Consider the following 17,707-nt stretch of genomic DNA (forward strand, 5'->3'; position numbering starts at 1 on the left):
TAAAAGCTGGTCACACGCTTCCTCATGCTTTCGATGACACTCCGACTGGCCGCAAGCTGGCTCGCGCTTTTCCTTCTTCTGCCCGCCCTCCTCCACGCCCACATTATAGATGTCGAGGCCGGCAAAAAAGACTGCTTCTTTGAGGACCTCCACAAGCACGACAAAGTCAGTTACCGCCACGTTGATGCTTCCCCCTACAACTCAGAAATGTTCTTTCCAGATGACTGTAACGTACCAAGTCGGCGGGGGCGGCCACCTCGACATAGACTTCTGGGTTCGCCACCTCGTCAACGCTTTCTTGTCTCCCGTTCACCAAATCCCACAGCTCTCTGATCCTGATGCGCGTCTGCTGGGCAAGCAAATACGACAGTCAACCGGCACGCTGGCCATAACCGCCGAGAAAGACGGCCGACACGAATACTGCTTCTCCAACCAGATGAGCGCCATCGCGGACAAAATTGTCAGCTTCAACGTCCACGGAGTAATTTATGTCGGGGACGACTGTATGTCCCATGAAGTTTTTCTTTTGGAGACTTTGTCTGACTTGCTCGCAGCTGACATTGTTGCGCCTATTGAACGTGAAATCAGGACTTTCTCTAATGGTCTGCAGTCGGTCAAGGACGAGCAGGAGTACATTGTTGTGAGGGAACGGACGCATCGAAACACAGCCGAGTCGACGAATTCGCGAGTGAAATGGTGGTCTGTGCTACAAGCCATTGTGCTGTTTTCTGTCGTCGCCTGGCAAGTCTACTATCTTAAGGTGAGCAGGGTTCCTTCCGTCCTAAAACTTGCGTTGACCAACCTGTCAAAGTCTTTCTTCGAAGTGAAGCGTGTAATATAGCGGAAATGGATCCTCTTTCTGCTGGGTATATCTAGTACAAAGCTGGCTGCATATGGTAATACCGAATGTGGCATGAGCGTGATAATCGTGAATGGGATGCTAATACATATTACAAGGACACACAAGAACAAAAAAAAATAATCAAGTTCAGCGCCATGTTGGTTTAGATTGGGCAGCGCCCTTATTCATGCTCAAATCAGCGCTGATATTATTGGGATCTGGCGCAAGTGCAGCGAGGTTGGCCATCAGAGACGTTCTGCCTGTCGAAAGCTTGGGCATCTTGGTCAGCGACACCCGCTTCGTTCGTTTGGCCGGGCTCGCCAGCAAAACCCGTTTGAGCTTCGGTTCACCGTTCGAGGGCGAAAGCTGCGGAATCAGGCTCGACCTTCTCCGCCCTTTCTCGTTGCGCGAAGTACCAATGGCTGAACGTCTTCTGCCACCCGTACTCCTCCCCAACGGATTCCCGTTTTTGGCTTGTGTATGCCTCTTCGAAGGGCTTGCGAGTTCGGGATTGTCTAATTGGTTCATAACGTCGGAAAGTATCCGCTGGGGCTTCTCGGGGCTGCTGCTAGATTCGTCGTCTTCCGCAAGGCTACCCAAAGCTGTTCGCTTGGTCTTCGATTTGAGGAAACCTGGGTCAAGTCGACTGGGCCTGGAGCGTTTAGCGCCTGCTACGCCAAGGGAGCCATATGACCGTGCTGGTGGTGCAGAAGCCGAATTCAGACTGTCGTCTGTTTTTTCGTCTTCCCATTCACTTTCTGAGCCACCCAAAGACGTACTGCGTTGCGGCAAAGAGCTGTCGTCCATGGACCATGATGAGGATGTATCTGCCGGAATGAACGAAATGGCATTCAAGTCGCCCTGTCCGGCCTCGTCCCTCCATTGCACACTCTTTTTCTCCTTGTCAGCGACACGTCGGTAGGGCTGAGCACTTGATCGCAGCGACTTGCGAGGTGCTCGATATGTCCTTCTCGGTGAGCCTGCAGATGTATTGGAAACGGAGGTATTGGCGGTCGAGGGGCGAGAGCCATAAGATGATGAGCGTCTAGAGCTAACCACAGCAGTTGTCGTCGAGGTTTGTTGCAACGCAGCAGGACCAGAGCTAATCCGACGGGTATATCCAGCATCGGCATATCCCGTGAAATCATCAGTCAAACCAGCGCTGTTGTTGTAAGAAGCAGTAGAGTGGCCAACCAATTTGGTGAAGGCTTCATCGTTCTTTTCGCGCATTGTACCCAAGATTGCTGCTACCCTGGGGACATCATCAGGCCCACCAGAACTGCCCAGCGACGTTGCCGCATCACCCAGCAACACGGTACAGCGACTCAGCATCCCAACCAAGTGGACCAAGGTTTGCGACATATCTTGGACAGCCTCCTTCAACGAGTCGCGCTCTCCTTCTGCTTTGAGCTTCTCCATCTCCGCTTTGCTGCATCTAGCTTCGAGTTTGACATTCTCCCCACTCACATCATCCAACCTTTCTGACCGTCTTTCTGAGACTGCGCGCATAGTGGCATCAAACATAGCGCTCGAGTTGGACGATCTCTTCAGACGAGCGGTAAGGGGCGAGTCGGATTGAGTGGTTTGCTCTTCTGGACCAGCCAGAGCTTGCAAGAGAGCCTTCTCAGCCTCCAGATCGGGCGACAGCGGACCTGAGGCATTGATTTGCCTCAGGCGAGCGTTTATCGCGTCTAGTTTGCTCTTGGCGACAGAGAGTTTACCAGTGCAAATAGCACCATCGACAATCGAGGCAGTAGTTTGCTCGAATTTGAGCCGGACATCCTTGCGAGAGCGCTCTACTTCGGCCGCTGCCTCCGCCTTCTTTCTTCGCTGGATGTCGTTTTCTGCTTGATTCTTTCCCGCGAGTTTCGCTTTAAGCTCCTCCACCTCTACATTGAGACGGTTAATGGCCTCGACGTATCTTCCCACGTGCCGGTCCACATTGAGAATGTTGCGGGTAACGACCTTGGTTTTAATCTTGGTTGCACGGTCGGCGTAGACAAGTGTGTTATGGGTGTCATCGAAGTGGTTGGAGGTAGGTGCGATGCAAACAATCATGACGGTTTTGCAATTGCCGCCCAAGGAGAATTTGAGGAGACGGGTAAGCTTGCTGTTCCGGTAAGGGACATGACGAACTGCCCCACCACTCTCGCACAATGCATTGATGCAGTTCCCCAACGCGAGAAGTGATTTGTTGATGTTGGCGCCCTCTACCATCCGTTGGCCCATATTCGTTGTCGCAGCAGCGCGTTCGCTACCCGCCAGATCGATGATGGACAGCGTTGCCATCGTGCGTTCTTCAGAAAGAGACGCCGTTCTGGGACTTTGGGTGATATGGACTTGGAGAACAGCATGTGACCGCGAACTCGTGGCATTGGCCAGTGTTGGGCTCTGTGTCCGACGCGTATTTCCAAGAAGGACAATCTCTTTGACCTCCTCTGCCGAGTTTGGCCTTAGTTCAACCAGTCCTGAGACCTTCACAGTCTTGTCTTCTCGAATGCAAAGTCCACCACGAGGTGATGGCGTGCTGGGGTCGGCGAGTAGATCGCGAATTTCCTCGTTGTAAATTTCGAGGAACGTGACCATGACCTCCACCGTCCACTCGTCACGTCTGTCATCGATGCGCTGGAAAAGGTCCGCCATGGTCAGGTAGATGATACCAGGGTCTGTCTCGGTGCCACTGATAGTATGGGTTTTGCCACAACCCGTTGCCTGTTGCCAGGATTAGCGAGCACATTTTTTAGTCAAACTGAGCACGCACCCCATAAGCAAACACGGTCGCATTGTAGCCATCGAGGACTCCTTGGAGCAGCGGTTGCGCTGTGGCTTGATAGACGTCTTGTTGCTGGGCTTCGTCGTTGAAGACCCGGTCAAACATGAACCGCTTGTCTTTGTACCGCTTCGTTCCTGGTGGGAGAAATCCGCGCTCTAGGAAAGCCTTTGACGGGTCCGTCTCGGCGGGATCGAAGGTAAGGATGCGGTCGTCGATGATTTGGACCACTTCGCGAAGGGAGGAAGTATTGGCAGTCGTTGTCCGTGGAGTAGAAAGGGCACCCTCGCCTCGAATTGTAGTATCGTAGCATGGCTCTGGTAGCCTGGCAGCCTCCCAGGAGTTGGGCGGGCGAACACGCACTACTTGGATTGAGAATGCAGAAACGAGTTGCAAAAGACAACTGACCTGCGACCGTGATTGACCCGGCGCTAGCGACCATCTTCGAAAGGTCGTTTAGAGTAGTTGGCGTGGATTTGGATCGGGAGGGGGACGCAAGAGTGGATGCGGGGTTGTCGTCCAAGTTTGTTGAAAGTGAACCGCGAAAGAGTGGTAGCCACGTGATCGTCTTCGGACTTAGTCTTTGCAGATGACGAACACGATAAGAGTACCTGCGCCAGCCGACTTCCATGTCCACCTCCGCCAGGAGGAAATGGCGCGTCTGGTTGTGCCCCATGTCCGGAAAGGCGGCTTCTCTCTCGCCTATGTCATGGTGCATAGCGCGCTCGACCTTGCTTTTTGTATTCAATCTCTATCCAGCCCAACTTGAAGCCCCCGATTACCACTGCCGCTCTTGCTCTGGAATATAAGGCACAACTTCAAGCCATCGACCCATCCGTAGAATATCTCATGACGCTATACTTGTCGCCCGATCTTACCCCGGACGACATTATAAAAGCAAAAGAAGCTGGGATAGTGGGAGTAAAGTCATACCCTCGTGGGGTCACCACAAACTCCGATGGCGGGATAGAGTCCTACGAGATCTACTATCCTGTCTTCGAAGCTATGCAACGCGTCGATATGGTGCTTAATCTTCACGGCGAAATACCCTCTGACCCTCTCACTGTGAGCATTCATGTTTTCGTTATTCTCTCGTTGAGTCCCATCCAGAATACTTGTGTTTTAAACGCCGAGCCGCATTTTCTACCACATCTTCACTCTCTCCACAAAGCTTTCCCCCGCTTACGAATCGTTTTGGAACACGCAACTACGCGTGCCGCTGTCGAAGCAGTCAAGGCTTGTGGGCCTACCGTCGCTTGCACTATCACAGCGCACCATCTGGATTTAACTGTAGACGACTGGGCCGGCCAGTCATTTCATTTCTGCAAACCTGTGGCCAAGTATCCAGACGATCGTCAAGCCTTGCGAGAAGTTATCCTAGAAGGTTCATACTTCGTCTCTTTCTTCCGTTACTAATACTCCCCAGGTCACCCTCGCTTCTTCTTGGGCTCAGATTCGGCCCCACACCCCATCGATTCGAAAGCTATAAGCACTGCAAGCCATGGTTGTGCTGCTGGAGTTTATACCGCGCCGATACTCCTGCCTCTATTAGCCCATCTCTTAGAATCTTTTGGAGCATTGGACAGACTCGAAGGCTTTGTCAGCACATTCGGAAGACGTTTTTATCAACGCGAACTAGATGCAACCGATCCTGAGGTTATCATTCTGCAACGAGCTGACGCGTTTGTTGTCGAGGACAAGTACGAAGCTGAACAAGTAGACGTGATCCCATTCTGGGCAGGCAAACGCCTCGGTTGGCAGATATCATCCCAGTGATTACATTAAGGCTAGGCTACAAAGTGGTTGTACAACATTAGAGATTAAACAGTAGATCTAAGCATCACCCTTAGTTGGAAACATTGACATCTCCTAGACTGGAAACCACGGCCAGCGGAGCATGGAGTCGATCCCAATTGTACCAGAAGAAGACACCGTTGAGTGTGAACCAGACTAGTAAAACGATTGTGGTGTTGCGGGCGAGGTTTGGCCATTCGCCCTGCTTGTATAGTCGACTTTGGAGTTTTTCTTCAGAGAGTTCCCGAGTGACTCTCTGAAATTCGGCCAGCGCTTCTGTGGCGGTCGGTCTGTCTGTCGGATTATCTTGTCGTAGTCGTGATATCCATGGCTCAATGAATTCGAGCCCTCGATAGAGCCCGACGTAGTCTCGGGTTAACATTTCGCCAATTTGTCTATGAGGATTAGCTGAGGCGAGGGGCAACAACGTGGCACAAACCTAATGTCCAGGGGGAAAGGATCGTAAGCAACCTCCTCGGAAAGTTCCGGAATATTTTTATGCTGGCCACAGATCCCCTTGACCAAGCCACGTTCCTCAAATGTTGGATAGGAGCAGGCCAACCCGAAATCAATGAACCAATACTTCCGTTGTGTCTTGGGCTTGTCTTTGAAGAGACGTGAAACAAGCGAAGGTTTCGGTCCGGGGCGGTTGTCGTCAGGAATGATATCAGGTCGGTCGTCCCATACGATGTTTGTTCGTGCCACATCGCTGTTGATTTCGGTTAGCATGGATCCAAAGGCAGGAACAACACCTCACGTATGGGCCACATTGTAACGATGCATGAAGCAGACGCCCTTCTAGATGTGAACAAGCGACCACTTGGAGGAATAGATGACAGACCTCAAGAACTTGAGTGATGAAATCCACCAGGTCTTTGAAGGTGTCCAAATGGGAATAGCGACAGTCGGTTAGTCGGGGAGTGACGATGATGCACCACTGGAATTCAGAGTCCGGTTCCTCGGGGAAGGTAATAAGGTCGTAAAACGGAATCGTGTGGTTGTCGGGGTCAGGAATTGAAGCGAGATGTTCTGATATTGCGGCTTCCCAGAGGTCCGTTCGAGATAGTTTAAGCATTACAGGTCGTTTGTCCCATACCCGGAGACCTTCCAGCAAATGTGGGTACTGTAACAAGTCAAAATGAGCAAGAAAAAGCGAAAGGCAACGGCAACGACGAACGAGTGGATCGGGAGGTGGACTTCTCGGTCGCACTTTCCAGTCGTCTATGCGGTCTGGGTGCATTTCTTTAGGTATCCGATAGCCACGAGCCTCAACAAGGGGCTGCAGCCGGCACCACCGCCGCTTGTGGCTTAGAAGGCGGTCCCATTCCTCGTCGCTGAGTTTTATTTCGGCGTCGTCGAACCCAAAGCCATCCGAGTTGTTCATCGACTCGCGCACGAAGTCGGGCGGGCCTGCGGCGAGGAGGGGTGGAGGTCGGAGGTCAACGTTTCAACCGTTGAGGCAAATCTCTGTTCCGTTTTAAAAAGACATTGACTAGGTAAGCAACATTGACAGATCCTTTCAAGCTGACATCATAACTTCCAGACATCTCTTGAAGTGTAGCCCAGCTCTTTCAGCACACCACCAACCTCTCCCTGGGAGAAATTCCTTCCGTGAGGGCCAGCGAGAGCCGCTATCATCCTAAATAATCTCGTTGAAACCAGTTTCTCGAAACGGAAATGCACTGACGGCTCAGGCCCACAGACCAAAAACAAAGTCCTTTCCAACGGAGGTTTGCGGAACCAGAACCAGTTGCTGATACCGAGACAATTCTGAATATCTTTCTTTCCTATACGTCCCAGTCGCAACCCAGTATGGGCTGCTCTATCCCCACCATCCACAAATAGATGCAGGGCAAAGTTATCTGGATGAGAGGCTGCATATTTGCCCAAAGGCTCCAGTATTTCTGGCGGCGGTAGCTCTTCAGGTGTTCGTGATGAATGCAGCAATGTGAATCGCTTGTTTGTCGACGTAGCAGTAAACGCGGAGTGCAACAGTTGAAAAAACGGTGTTATTCCAGTCCCACCAGAGATCTAGGTAGTCTCTTTTACCAATGAATACGAAGACAACACACTACATACCATCACAATGTGGTCCCAGTCGTCTTCTTTCCAAGCCCAAGTAGTTAGTGGACCACGAAACTCTACTTGTTCGCCGACAGTTTTCGAATTGAGCCAACGCCCGACCTCTCCTTTCGGGTACTGCTTAACCCAGAATAACATTCTGCCGTCGTCGTCGATGCCTTGTAGAGGCGTGTATGGCCTCTCGACTTGAATGTCATCGTCTTTTATGAATACCGACCAGATCGGCGCAAGATGACCTGGCCTCTGTTGCTTAGAGAAGCCGGGGACAGTAAGCACTAGGAGTTTTGTGTCTGGGCCGCTTGTTTTGCTGGAAGTCAGGACTGAACGGGTGAAATGAGAAGGCGACAATGACGCGTCGTTTACAGTCGGAGCTGAGCGTGATTTGTCTGGAATCAGCAAGTATGCTGCTGTCGCTGTTGCAAAGGCGCCAGCAAGAGTAGAAGCGACCAGAACACGCCGCGGTAATGGCATGAAAGGGGCAAAAATCACGCTCACGTGGGCCACCAGAGCCGGACTTTTCGGACGACGTCGCAGGTAGATCGGTTCATGTCCAAAAGAAAGATGGCGCGTAGTACAAGGGTTCATTTTCTTTATTGTAGTTTCCCACCACAAACATCACAAGTAATCTACCTTCAACTACGTGCACACCACCTTGCTGAACCCTGCCTTCGGGTTGAAGACATATCCGGCAACAGAGAAGTTCGCCAGACGGCGGACTTATTTTCGATCCCGTCAATTGCCCAGCGTCCAACTCTTTCAAAGCCCTCGATGCCTGCTCAACTAAACGTCAAACATCTTCATTTTTCATTCCAATGAGACAACAAATGATTCTGCGATTGCCCACATGAATTCTTGCACCGTATCTCATTTTGGCCAGAATGCGTAGCATGGTCTGGGGTGCAAGTAAAACGGAAGCTTGCATGAAGTCTTATCCGAATCAAAATTGAAAAAGAGTGTCGTCGCCTGGCCAATAATGTTGAGGGCAGTCGGTGGGGTATTACCAAAATATCGGGGAGGCGCATCCGATTCAACAGATACTGCTGTGGATTATGGTCTCGAATAGCTTGCCAGCTATCAATCGACTCGCAGACGTGTTGTAAACGGCGGCGAAGTTCTCCTCCCAATGGTTTTGCGCTTCCTCAGCAAACAACTGCGCGATACGGTCGGAACGGAATTCTGCCTCGTAGTTGCTTCTTTCCCAAAAACACTTCTTGTCCTTCAATAGCTGCTGGGGTTGAATGAGAAAGAGTTCATGACTGTCCTCCGTTATCGCGAAACGATTGCGTTGAGCTATGATATTTCGAATTTGATTCTTGATGGCTCTGATCTGTACTTCTTCTGGTTGTTTATCCACTTCTTCGATCCGAAGCAGGTCGCGAGCGACTGGACCATAGAGTTCGTATGCCTCGAAAACGGCAGCGTGATTCAACCCACGCAACGTGCTTTAAGATCACAACTTTTGAGCTTCTTATCAAAAGGACCTACGTATACGTACGTAGCAGCTGCAATTTCTGGTGTGCTCCATGCTCTCATGTACCAGACATCTGCGGCGAATTTTTTCTCCATATAGTCCATTCGACTTTTGCGGGGCGGAGAAGTCCAAATGAGACAACGGGGGTTGCTCAGCACTTCAGGCAATGTCCATTCAGGTTCGAAATCGACGACTACCCAACTGGATTCCAGCAAGTCTTCTATTGATGCGTCCAGGTCAACAAGGCTGTACTTTTTGACGCCCTCTGACGAGAAGTAATACGCAAAGGGCGGCTCTTTGATGAGGAAGACAGAGATGCCGGTTGCGACCACCCGACAAATGGTGTAGTAGGAAAAGTAGGTTTTCCCTACTGCGATAAGACGAAATCCAAGTCAAGAAGGTTACCACTGACCTATGCCAGGCTGTCCAGTCACGAAATAACGCCTCCTTTTCCCAGCTTTGGCAGATTTGAGTGCGTGCTCGAAAAACTCGACATATTCTTCCCGCACGATGAACGCAGGTTTCGTTTCGGGCGTTGTCAGATCCATACTCAAATGACGAAAAGCGGTCTGGATGGTATTGGAGAGGTCGATATAGCGAATTTTATGTGTGCTCGCAGGTGCTTCGTCTTCATCTCCATCGGCCGCTGCCGCTGCCGCATCCTCGCCGGGCAATAGGGGCAAAGGCGATGGAGTGTTTGACTCAAGCCCAGTCAGCCAACTATCGTTCACTTCGATGGTTTTGATGTGCTTGGCTAGATTGGAGGGTTCGGGGTTGATAGAATCGTATTGAGGTTCGTCGGACCAGAAGGTCTTCCACAGTTGGGCGTATCGAACTTCTCCAGTCATCGTCATGGCTGTACAAACGAACGAACGAACAAACCCCCTTTATAGTTCACACTGGCAAACAGAAGCAAACAGTTTAAGAGCTGACTCATCAGTCTCGTGATCTTCAAGTTCCTTTTTTGATACAGTCAGAATTAAGATAAATACAGCTCTAATAAACTAAGTGTCAATTTAGTGTATACAACAGCAAAGCAGACGCTATGGGCGCCATATCGAAGTGCGGTTAGCAGCAGCAGGCGTAGTAGAGATAGTTCGTGACCGCGCATGTGACTTTGAAGGACTAGGAGTTGGCAATGGCAGAGTCTCCGGCTCTGCTCTCCGCATAAACTGAAGCGGGGTCAAAGGCGAGCCGCCTTTTGTCGAGGGTGAGGATTTGAGCGAATGCGGACTATGACCGCTGGGAGTCATCAAGGAAAAAGTCGGTAGAATCTGTGGTTCAGGAGTTCGTGGCGATTGTGGAGGAGTTTCATGTTCTGCAGCTTCAATAAGAGTGGCTGAGCTAATCCATTTGGGCTCCGCCCCACCAGGCCGAGGAGGAGATTCTTCGAATAAACGGAAACTGTCAGCAAAATGACCCTGGATAAATCTGTGAAGCCAACTTCAGTTTTGTGTTGGGTAAAATTCAGAGTACGCCTTACCTTGATAATTCTTGCCAACCACCACCGACTCGGACCATGACTGTTTGGGAACGGAGGATACGGCAGAAACAAAGTTTTGGGTCTTGGTCGCCGATCCAATACTTCCCACTTTGATCCTTCCAGCTATCAGAAACTCCTTCGATGCTGATACCGACAGGTAGTTTGTTTACAACCTCTCCAACAGCGACATCTAGTTTGCTTTTCGGGTTGGGAATATATTTCTTTCGGGGAGGAGGTGCAGCTTTACGCTGCGGCGTAGCATTTTTAGGCAAACTTGGCAACGAATATCTTGGTGTTCGCGACCACGTTGATGTCGACGTTGATGATGCCCTTGAGGGACTTAAGACCGATCGGGAGTATGAGGAAGCTTCAGATGTTGTCGGAGAAGCCGTGCGGTGGATATGGGAAGTGCCCGAAACACGGCGAGGAGGCTCTTGCTTTCCCCGAGTCAAACTAGTTGTCCGCTGGCGTGACGCAAAAGTTGTGCCATGCATGATGGGTCCAGAGGTTGAGCGACTTGAAGACACATTAGACAGTTGGCTTGGTGGTCGACTCCGTTCGGTGCCATAAGTTGATCGACGTGAGCCATTTGCAGGTTGGGGAGGAACCAGACGACTTCTGGTCCGTTGCGATGAAGATGCAGTCGGAGATCCAACGGAGAGGGCAGAGTATGAAGAGGACTTGGTAGGTGATTTCCTGAGGGACGCACTACTGTTTCTTCCAGAACTGCTGACGCTTGGTGGCCGCGACCGTCTGCCATGAATACGGTCCTTCGCCATTTCCTCGAGCTCAACCCATGTTTGTTGGATACGATCGTGCTCTCCGATGGCCCGTTGGTCATGTTGCACCGCGCCAAACGCAGCCGTTACCAGAGCGATGGAAGAAGTAGTGAACTCAAGCCGTGCTTTGAGTTGATCTTCAGCAGAGAGATGCACAGGATTTTGAAAGCTGCTTGAAGAGGTGAGAGGAGGGCTGGGATATGTGTCTACGTGCTCCAGAAGGTCACTGAGAGCAGCATCACAGGCTTTGAGTTCTGCCATAAACTTGACCAGGTTTTGTAGATGCCCAACAAGCTGTGACGCTTTTGCAACTTCCGCCCTTAGGGAAGCAAGCTCCATCTCGACAGAAGGGTCCTCCGCATTTTGAGGAAGAGAAGAGATTTCATCGTTGAGCAGCAGGAAGCTGTTTATGACCTGGGAGGTTTCGTCCCCAGATGGGAGGTACGAAGTCGAGGTGGCGAATCCTTCAATGCTGAGCGCACGAAGACGTTTTCGTAAGGCAAATATGCGGTTCTGCAATTCGTTCATTTCAGCTGATTGGAATTGAGTTCCATTGGACGACACAGCGCGCAACGTTAACCCAAAGACATCTAACAGAGCAGTCAGACCAACGAATAACACTGTCCGAAAACAAAAGCTTACCATGATCCATAGGCTCAGCCCTTGCCTTGCCCTTTTTCTTCGCCTCGCGATCAACTTCTGCGGCGAGCTCGGTATTAAGAGCGCGCTCTGTTGCAAGCTGCTCCTCAATGGACTTGAGTTTGACTTCCATCTCATGACGCTGTCGCGATTCGCGCTCTAATTCCTCTTTTTCCAGAGCTGCTTGTCGATCCCTCTCCTCTTGAAGCCTCTTTTCTTGCTCCAGTCGTTCCCTTTCCGCTGCCTCCCTCACTTGTTGATCATGCAGCTCCTTTTCGGCCTGCAGTCTTCTCTCCTCCGCAAGTTGCTCTTGCGCAAGCTTCAGCTTGATCTCCATATCTAGCCTCTCCCGCTCTAACCGGGCGCGTTCAGCCTCTTCGGCAGCCAATCGCTCCTGTTCAGCTTGTAGTCGTCGCTCTTCCTCCAGTCTGAGTAACTCGGCCTTCCGACGCTCTTCCTCCTCAGCCTCTTGTTGTGCAATCAACGCCTTTTCGGCCTCCTCCACTGCAATTCTCGCACGCTCAGCCTCTTGTCGTCGCTGTTCAGCTAATTGCTCTTCTCTGATTCGTTCAGCTTCCTCTTTCTCCAACCGTTCACGTTCCAAACGAGCCCGTTCAGCCTCTTCAGTGGCAAGGCGTAGACGCTCAGCTTCAAGACGCTGTTCTTCAGCACGTCTGGCTTCCTCGATCTGGGTCGACAGAGCTGTCATATTTTCGAGCCATCCTTGGAATCGCAGTTCAACATCGTTTAGTGAATGCAAACGAGCTAGATATAAGCTTTCGTGCACAGACGGATCATTGACCCCCGGAGAAGCCTCCATATCTTTCAATAGCTCGCGGATGGGTGAGAGAGCGCGGCTAATGGTAATGCGATATTCCGAAGTCACGTGCTCGGCGCGGGTGGAGAGATCTGAGAGAGGTTGGGAGATGTCAGACTGGGATTGAATGGTGTGAAGTGAGTTTTTGAGAGCAGCGAGTTGGGAAACGGCTTTATTGGTGTTACTAATAACTCCAGCAAGAGCCATATCCACCTCTTTCGTTTTAATAGCAAGACGGAAGTGATTTGCTTGCTGATCTAATACGTCCAAATCACCCCCAAGCTTCATCACATAAGAGTTCGAGTCCGTGCGAACTGCATCGTCGAGATTGTGGAGATCAAAGGGAAGTTCGACTGTGGATGAATTGTCGAACGCGACTAGTTTGAGGTCGGTTGACGAAAAACGACGTTTTACGAAAGACGTTGTGCGCGTGCGTGTTCCAATTGATACCAAAGGGACTCGCTGGGATAGCCCGTTCTGGAAGGCCTTGATATCGGAATGAGCGACTTTAATGTCCGTGCCGAGCTGCAGATCAAAATCTTTCAGTTGCGGGTCGACAAGTTGTGAAGCCAGAACGTCCTGGATCCCGGCATCGACACGAGCCTTGAGTTCATCAAGTCTGGTTTGCAGTCCATGGTAATCGTCGCGAACAACACCCATGACGGTGGCTTGATTCTTTACCGATTCAAGCAAGCCGGCCATCTGTCGAACTTGTTGGAGGAATTGCTTTAACCCAGAGGAGCCACGCAAAAGTCGTTCATTCAAAGGAGCTTCCAACGTCTTGGCTAGGCTGGCCAGGGGGGCATCGACTTCCTGAACAAGTTTCCCGTCCAACTCATCTAGGCGCTTGACTGATTCTGCTGGTGGGTTATCAGAAGGGAGCGGCGCGGAGAAACTTTCTGGTGTCGGTGGGAAACTGTTGGTATTAAGGTCTTGCTGCCAGCGATGACGCTCCATAGCTTCTCCAAGCTCTCGTCGGATAACCTCGAGTTCACTGAGATTGTCCTCCATAATATTCCAGATGCGTCTTGCCTCGCGAAGACGACCAACTCGCGCAACTACATCGTCGCGGGTCCATTGAGCCTGCCCACGCAGCCCAGACAGCTTTTGGAATTCAGCGGCTGCGCTACTTTTGAATGCAGGATCTATGCCCGGGCGATCAAGACTAAGAAGAGCCCCTCGAGAGTTGCGTAACACTTGGACTGCCGTTTCCGTGGTGGTCTCGGACTCTTTAATGATAGACGGCAAGAGCGCAAGAAAAGCAGCATGGCGCGTTGGCTCCAGACAGGCGTCTGACATGAGATTCGGAGGCGTCCCATCTCCATCGGTAGTCGAAACACCTTTTTCAAGTCGTTCGATTATGGAGGTAAAGGTGCTGGATGCAGCAGCAGCGGTTTCCACCAAAGTTTCAACACGGTGGACAGCTTCGTAATTGAGACGATACTCCTTTGCGCTGGTCTCTGCTTTGCGCACAAGTTCAAGCGCAGTCGCAATTTCGGACGAAAGTGTTTGAACCACGTCCTCGTTTGCAGACGCGTATTCCGGGAAAAGAACATGTGCTGGGCGGGGAAATGCACTCGAGGGAGAAGCCGGATCACCGCGAAGAACGAGTCGTTTCAACAAGGCCTCGGCACGGGTAGCGAAGGACGCGCTTTGTCGAGCCGTGGGGTGTTGGAATTTTGCCGCCTCGATCTCATCCCACAATGCCTGCGCGGCAACCTGGTCTTTCATGGACTCGACGTAGATTTCATCAGCCCTGGCAGCAATTGTTGAGATGCTAGTCGCAACAGAAGAACACACGTCGACTTACTTTCTCCATTGCATCACCGCACTCATAACAAATTTACCCACATTTTCGAGGTCGGAAATTCCCTTTTCTTCGAGACGATCCTGTTCGTCTAATATTTCCTCGGGCACGGGTTTTCTGCTGGAGTCTATTAACTTATCAAGGACCTTGCCTGCAGAAGCGATTTTGTTGTGTCTGAGGGACGTTATTCGGGCAGAGAATTGCGCTGCATCTCGAGAAAGCACTTCTGCTAACTTGAAACGCGCACTTCGCGAGAAGCCATTGGAGGATAATGAAGACTCGGAAGCGACTGAGGAAGCGAGGGAGGTAAGAGAGCCGCGTCGGTTGGAGGTTGAAGGGGGTGGTGATGTGGGTGTTGCTTCTTCATAAACGGAAGGTGTCCAATGTGCGCGTATGTCCAAAAATGTTTTGAGGTCAGAAATAATGGTACGCCGGTCAACCCAGGCCGCTGAGCGGAACTCTTCCCATCTCAGACGCTGGTTGAGAAGCTCAAAGTTCTCTGAACGGTCGCGCAGTAAATGTAGCAGTTTGTCGAGGTCGTAAATAGTCGTCAGCGTCAGTTCAATCAGGTCAGTGTCTGCGGGGGATAGATTTCTTTGCGTCGCGGCTTGGGTACAGTCAGTGGTTAAGCTGAAGGAGGAATTGAAACATACCTTTCGTGAATTTCCTGATAGTCTGCAATTCCCCCTTGTCGAAAACCTCCGTCTCCTTCTCGATTGCGTCATGCTCGACAAGCCATTGTTCGAGTTGTTGGCGCGTAGGTAGTCCAGGCACGACTTCGGCAGACTCCTTTATAGCGTCCATGCCGACGAAAACCTCAACCGGGGGCATTTGTTCCAGTAACTAGAGACGTAAAAGTTGATTAGGCAAGGTATAGAGTAGCAAGTTAAACAACTACCACTTGCCTTAATCTTGTCTTCAATCCAATTCTTCCGCTCGCTAAAAGCCTTGAGCTCGATGACTTTGCTCCATTCGAGCGCCTCGTCTTCGCCGTTGGCTGGAGGTGGCGGGGTTGGTATGTCTGAGGACGCCGTGCCGGCCGACGAATTCTCTGGGGTTGCTGACATTTATTTGCGGAAAAATATAGAAGGCGGTGGGCGGTGCGTGAAGGGAGAAGGAGTGCAGCCGACCCCAGACATGCAGGTCGACAACGAGGTGAAGGGAAAACAGGGAACTATCGCACACGTGCCACATATTTACCGCGTTGCAACGGGAGACTTGTTCGGCTACAATTTGGGTCTTACAACAGTTAGAGTACATATTTACTTCTACATTCAGTGACTACTTCTGCTCCTCTTGCATCCGAAGAGCGAGTATTCGTAGTCTTTCGACAGGGTCATATGCGGTTCGCTCATGGCCCAGCTCAATCTCGACTCTTTGTAACAAGGCAGCCACATCTCCAAGCGAGGATCCGATCGAGGCAAAGTGCCCGCTGTGCAGGTGTCAAACAAGTGTGTCCACCCATTGACAAATGCAATCTTACCGAGCAACACGGGCCTCCTCTAGCAATCGGTGAAGTTCAGCGTTCTTCACCGCCTGGGGGCCCGACTGCAACGTCCGCATCTCGTCAGACAGCTTGAACAGTTGGCTCTGCAAGGATTCCTGCTGTCCCTCCACCTGTCGCAGTGCCTCGTTGACCCTGTTCACCTCCACTGCGCTAAACTGCTCCCGAAGTGAATGCAGTTCGCCTCTCATATCTCCCAGTTCGTCGTTGATAGTAGATAACAACTTGGAACGGTCAGACTTGCTGAGCTCCAATTGATGGTGCAGCCTGGCCAGCTCTGACCGGGGAATCGCGGCGTTCTTGTGGTGTGCCTGTAGTAATGTAGTTTCGGCACCGAGCTCGTCGACTTGCCGTCGCAAACGTAAAAGCTGCCTCCGAGTAATTATGTAGGGTATAAAGGCAATCGGGGTCAGGAGTAGCGAGAGAAGAGCAACATGACCAAGGACTGATCCACGCTTTCGAGTCGCAACAGGCTCGACGACAGTCGAATTAGAGTCTAAGGAAGGTGGGCTGAGTTCAGAGGTATCAGAGTTCATCGTCGTCGTAGTCAGAGATCGGTAATGAACCCAAAATGGAAATGCTCCAGATAAGCCTCCTGGAAACAAACAAGGGCCTCCGGCGCTAGCGCCCGAGTCTGAGACCTTGCTTTAGTCAGCCTCGCTGACGTCATGCTCTTCACATTCCACCAATTTACGTGCCTCTCATCAGCAACTACGACATTTTTCATCTTCAGTGCTCTTTGTACCATACTCCCAAATCTACCGTCTCTTTCACAGGTGTTGCGAAACCGTCTAACGATGTCCGACACCGGCAATGTTGTTGACTGGCCACAGTTGAACGCGATGACCTTGTTGAATACACTGCGATACGCATGCAAAATATGCCAAAGCCTTGATAGAGGATCAGCAAAGCGCAGAGAAAGACAGGCACTGTTGAGAGACCTCTGGGAAGTAGCGTTGTCCAGGCGCCACGGCAAAAGCCAAGGGATTCTCCACAGCACCAAACACGGGGTGGTTGAGTCGGGCTCAGGCAGCTCGTCTGCGGTCAAAGGGAACACCTCCAGCACCGGAACGGTTAGCTGCAAATCGAGAGCGTTGGCACGCAATATCGCGTCTGCTTGCAAAAAAAAAGTGTAAGGCAGGATCAAAGGTAAGCAAACGACTGGAGTGTCGCCCTGCAGGAACTCTGCCCAAGTTGTCGTTGCAATCAAGTGCCGCAATGGGGTGCTGTTGCGCAAAGGAGGAAATAGAGGACTGAACGCGTATCGCCTTGTGTTTTCCCAAGTGCTACGGATTCGAGTTAGCTTGCGCACATCTAACCGTTTGAAAGTCGGGGTCGCGAGAAGCGGTACACTCATAATCTAGGTATGTTGAGCAGATTCCTGTGAACATCGTTAATGAGGTTGCCACCTACACCGTTAGTGTGGTATAAAGGTGCGCAAATTCTATCTTTGTTAGTGTCTTCCACATAGAAGGTAAGAAGTCTCACCGAATCTGGCGTTCCAACGCCCACGTTATGAACACAACATGTCGAAGGAAAGTGGACCATGACTCCAAATACGCGGTGGGCAGGTAACCAAATTGGGCCGACTCAACCCAAGCGGGAGCTCCGAGCTCAAATTGCCGAACAGAGCCGTACTTTTGCAAAATGCTGGTTATATATCGCTTTTGTTCAGCCATTTCATGCCGCAACTTTGCTCGATAGACCGAAGCCAATTGCG

General features: G+C 51.2%; 6 protein-coding genes across 6 annotated transcripts; 2 read left to right on the forward strand and 4 right to left on the reverse strand.

Annotated features, from left to right (window-relative positions):
- Positions 1-18: 18 nt before the first annotated feature.
- On the forward strand, positions 19-841 carry MIND_00715600 (Supernatant protein factor; the record flags this gene model as incomplete). The annotated part of the gene is made up of 4 exons (XM_037363858.1): positions 19-165; positions 221-503; positions 555-760; positions 812-841. The coding sequence occupies exons 1-4, from the start codon at positions 25-27 to the stop codon at positions 839-841; spliced, it is 660 nt and encodes a 219-aa protein (XP_037219502.1). The 5' UTR covers positions 19-24.
- A 147-nt stretch (positions 842-988) lies between these two features.
- Positions 989-4,161, reverse strand: MIND_00715700 (Kinesin-like protein 6; the record flags this gene model as incomplete). Its single annotated transcript, XM_037363859.1, has 3 exons — positions 4,020-4,161; positions 3,603-3,973; positions 989-3,553 (listed from the first exon to the last, which is right to left on the reverse strand). The coding sequence occupies exons 1-3, from the start codon at positions 4,051-4,053 to the stop codon at positions 989-991; spliced, it is 2,970 nt and encodes a 989-aa protein (XP_037219503.1). The 5' UTR covers positions 4,054-4,161.
- A 39-nt stretch (positions 4,162-4,200) lies between these two features.
- Positions 4,201-5,387, forward strand: MIND_00715800 (uncharacterized protein; the record flags this gene model as incomplete). Its single annotated transcript, XM_037363860.1, has 3 exons — positions 4,201-4,323; positions 4,371-4,995; positions 5,038-5,387. The coding sequence occupies 3 exons, from the start codon at positions 4,201-4,203 to the stop codon at positions 5,385-5,387; spliced, it is 1,098 nt and encodes a 365-aa protein (XP_037219504.1).
- Positions 5,388-5,457: 70 nt separating this feature from the next.
- On the reverse strand, positions 5,458-7,964 carry MIND_00715900 (NADH-cytochrome B5 reductase; the record flags this gene model as incomplete). Its single annotated transcript, XM_037363861.1, has 8 exons — positions 7,485-7,964; positions 7,110-7,436; positions 6,993-7,044; positions 6,583-6,815; positions 6,247-6,528; positions 6,163-6,203; positions 5,845-6,114; positions 5,458-5,800 (listed from the first exon to the last, which is right to left on the reverse strand). The coding sequence occupies exons 1-8, from the start codon at positions 7,956-7,958 to the stop codon at positions 5,458-5,460; spliced, it is 2,022 nt and encodes a 673-aa protein (XP_037219505.1). The 5' UTR covers positions 7,959-7,964.
- A 550-nt stretch (positions 7,965-8,514) lies between these two features.
- On the reverse strand, positions 8,515-9,812 carry MIND_00716000 (Crinkler (CRN) family protein; the record flags this gene model as incomplete). The annotated part of the gene is made up of 3 exons (XM_037363862.1): positions 8,515-8,929; positions 8,983-9,325; positions 9,371-9,812. The coding sequence occupies 3 exons, from the start codon at positions 9,810-9,812 to the stop codon at positions 8,515-8,517; spliced, it is 1,200 nt and encodes a 399-aa protein (XP_037219506.1).
- A 189-nt stretch (positions 9,813-10,001) lies between these two features.
- On the reverse strand, positions 10,002-15,550 carry MIND_00716100 (Growth arrest-specific 2-like; the record flags this gene model as incomplete). The annotated part of the gene is made up of 6 exons (XM_037363863.1): positions 10,002-10,389; positions 10,442-11,810; positions 11,863-14,432; positions 14,487-15,090; positions 15,137-15,326; positions 15,389-15,550. The coding sequence occupies 6 exons, from the start codon at positions 15,548-15,550 to the stop codon at positions 10,002-10,004; spliced, it is 5,283 nt and encodes a 1,760-aa protein (XP_037219507.1).
- Positions 15,551-17,707: the final 2,157 nt, after the last annotated feature.

Source organism: Mycena indigotica, assembly GCF_014461135.1.
Source record: "Mycena indigotica strain 171206Taipei chromosome Unknown Mind.scaff0006, whole genome shotgun sequence".
In the NCBI taxonomy this organism is placed as follows: Eukaryota; Fungi; Basidiomycota; class Agaricomycetes; order Agaricales; family Mycenaceae; genus Mycena; species Mycena indigotica.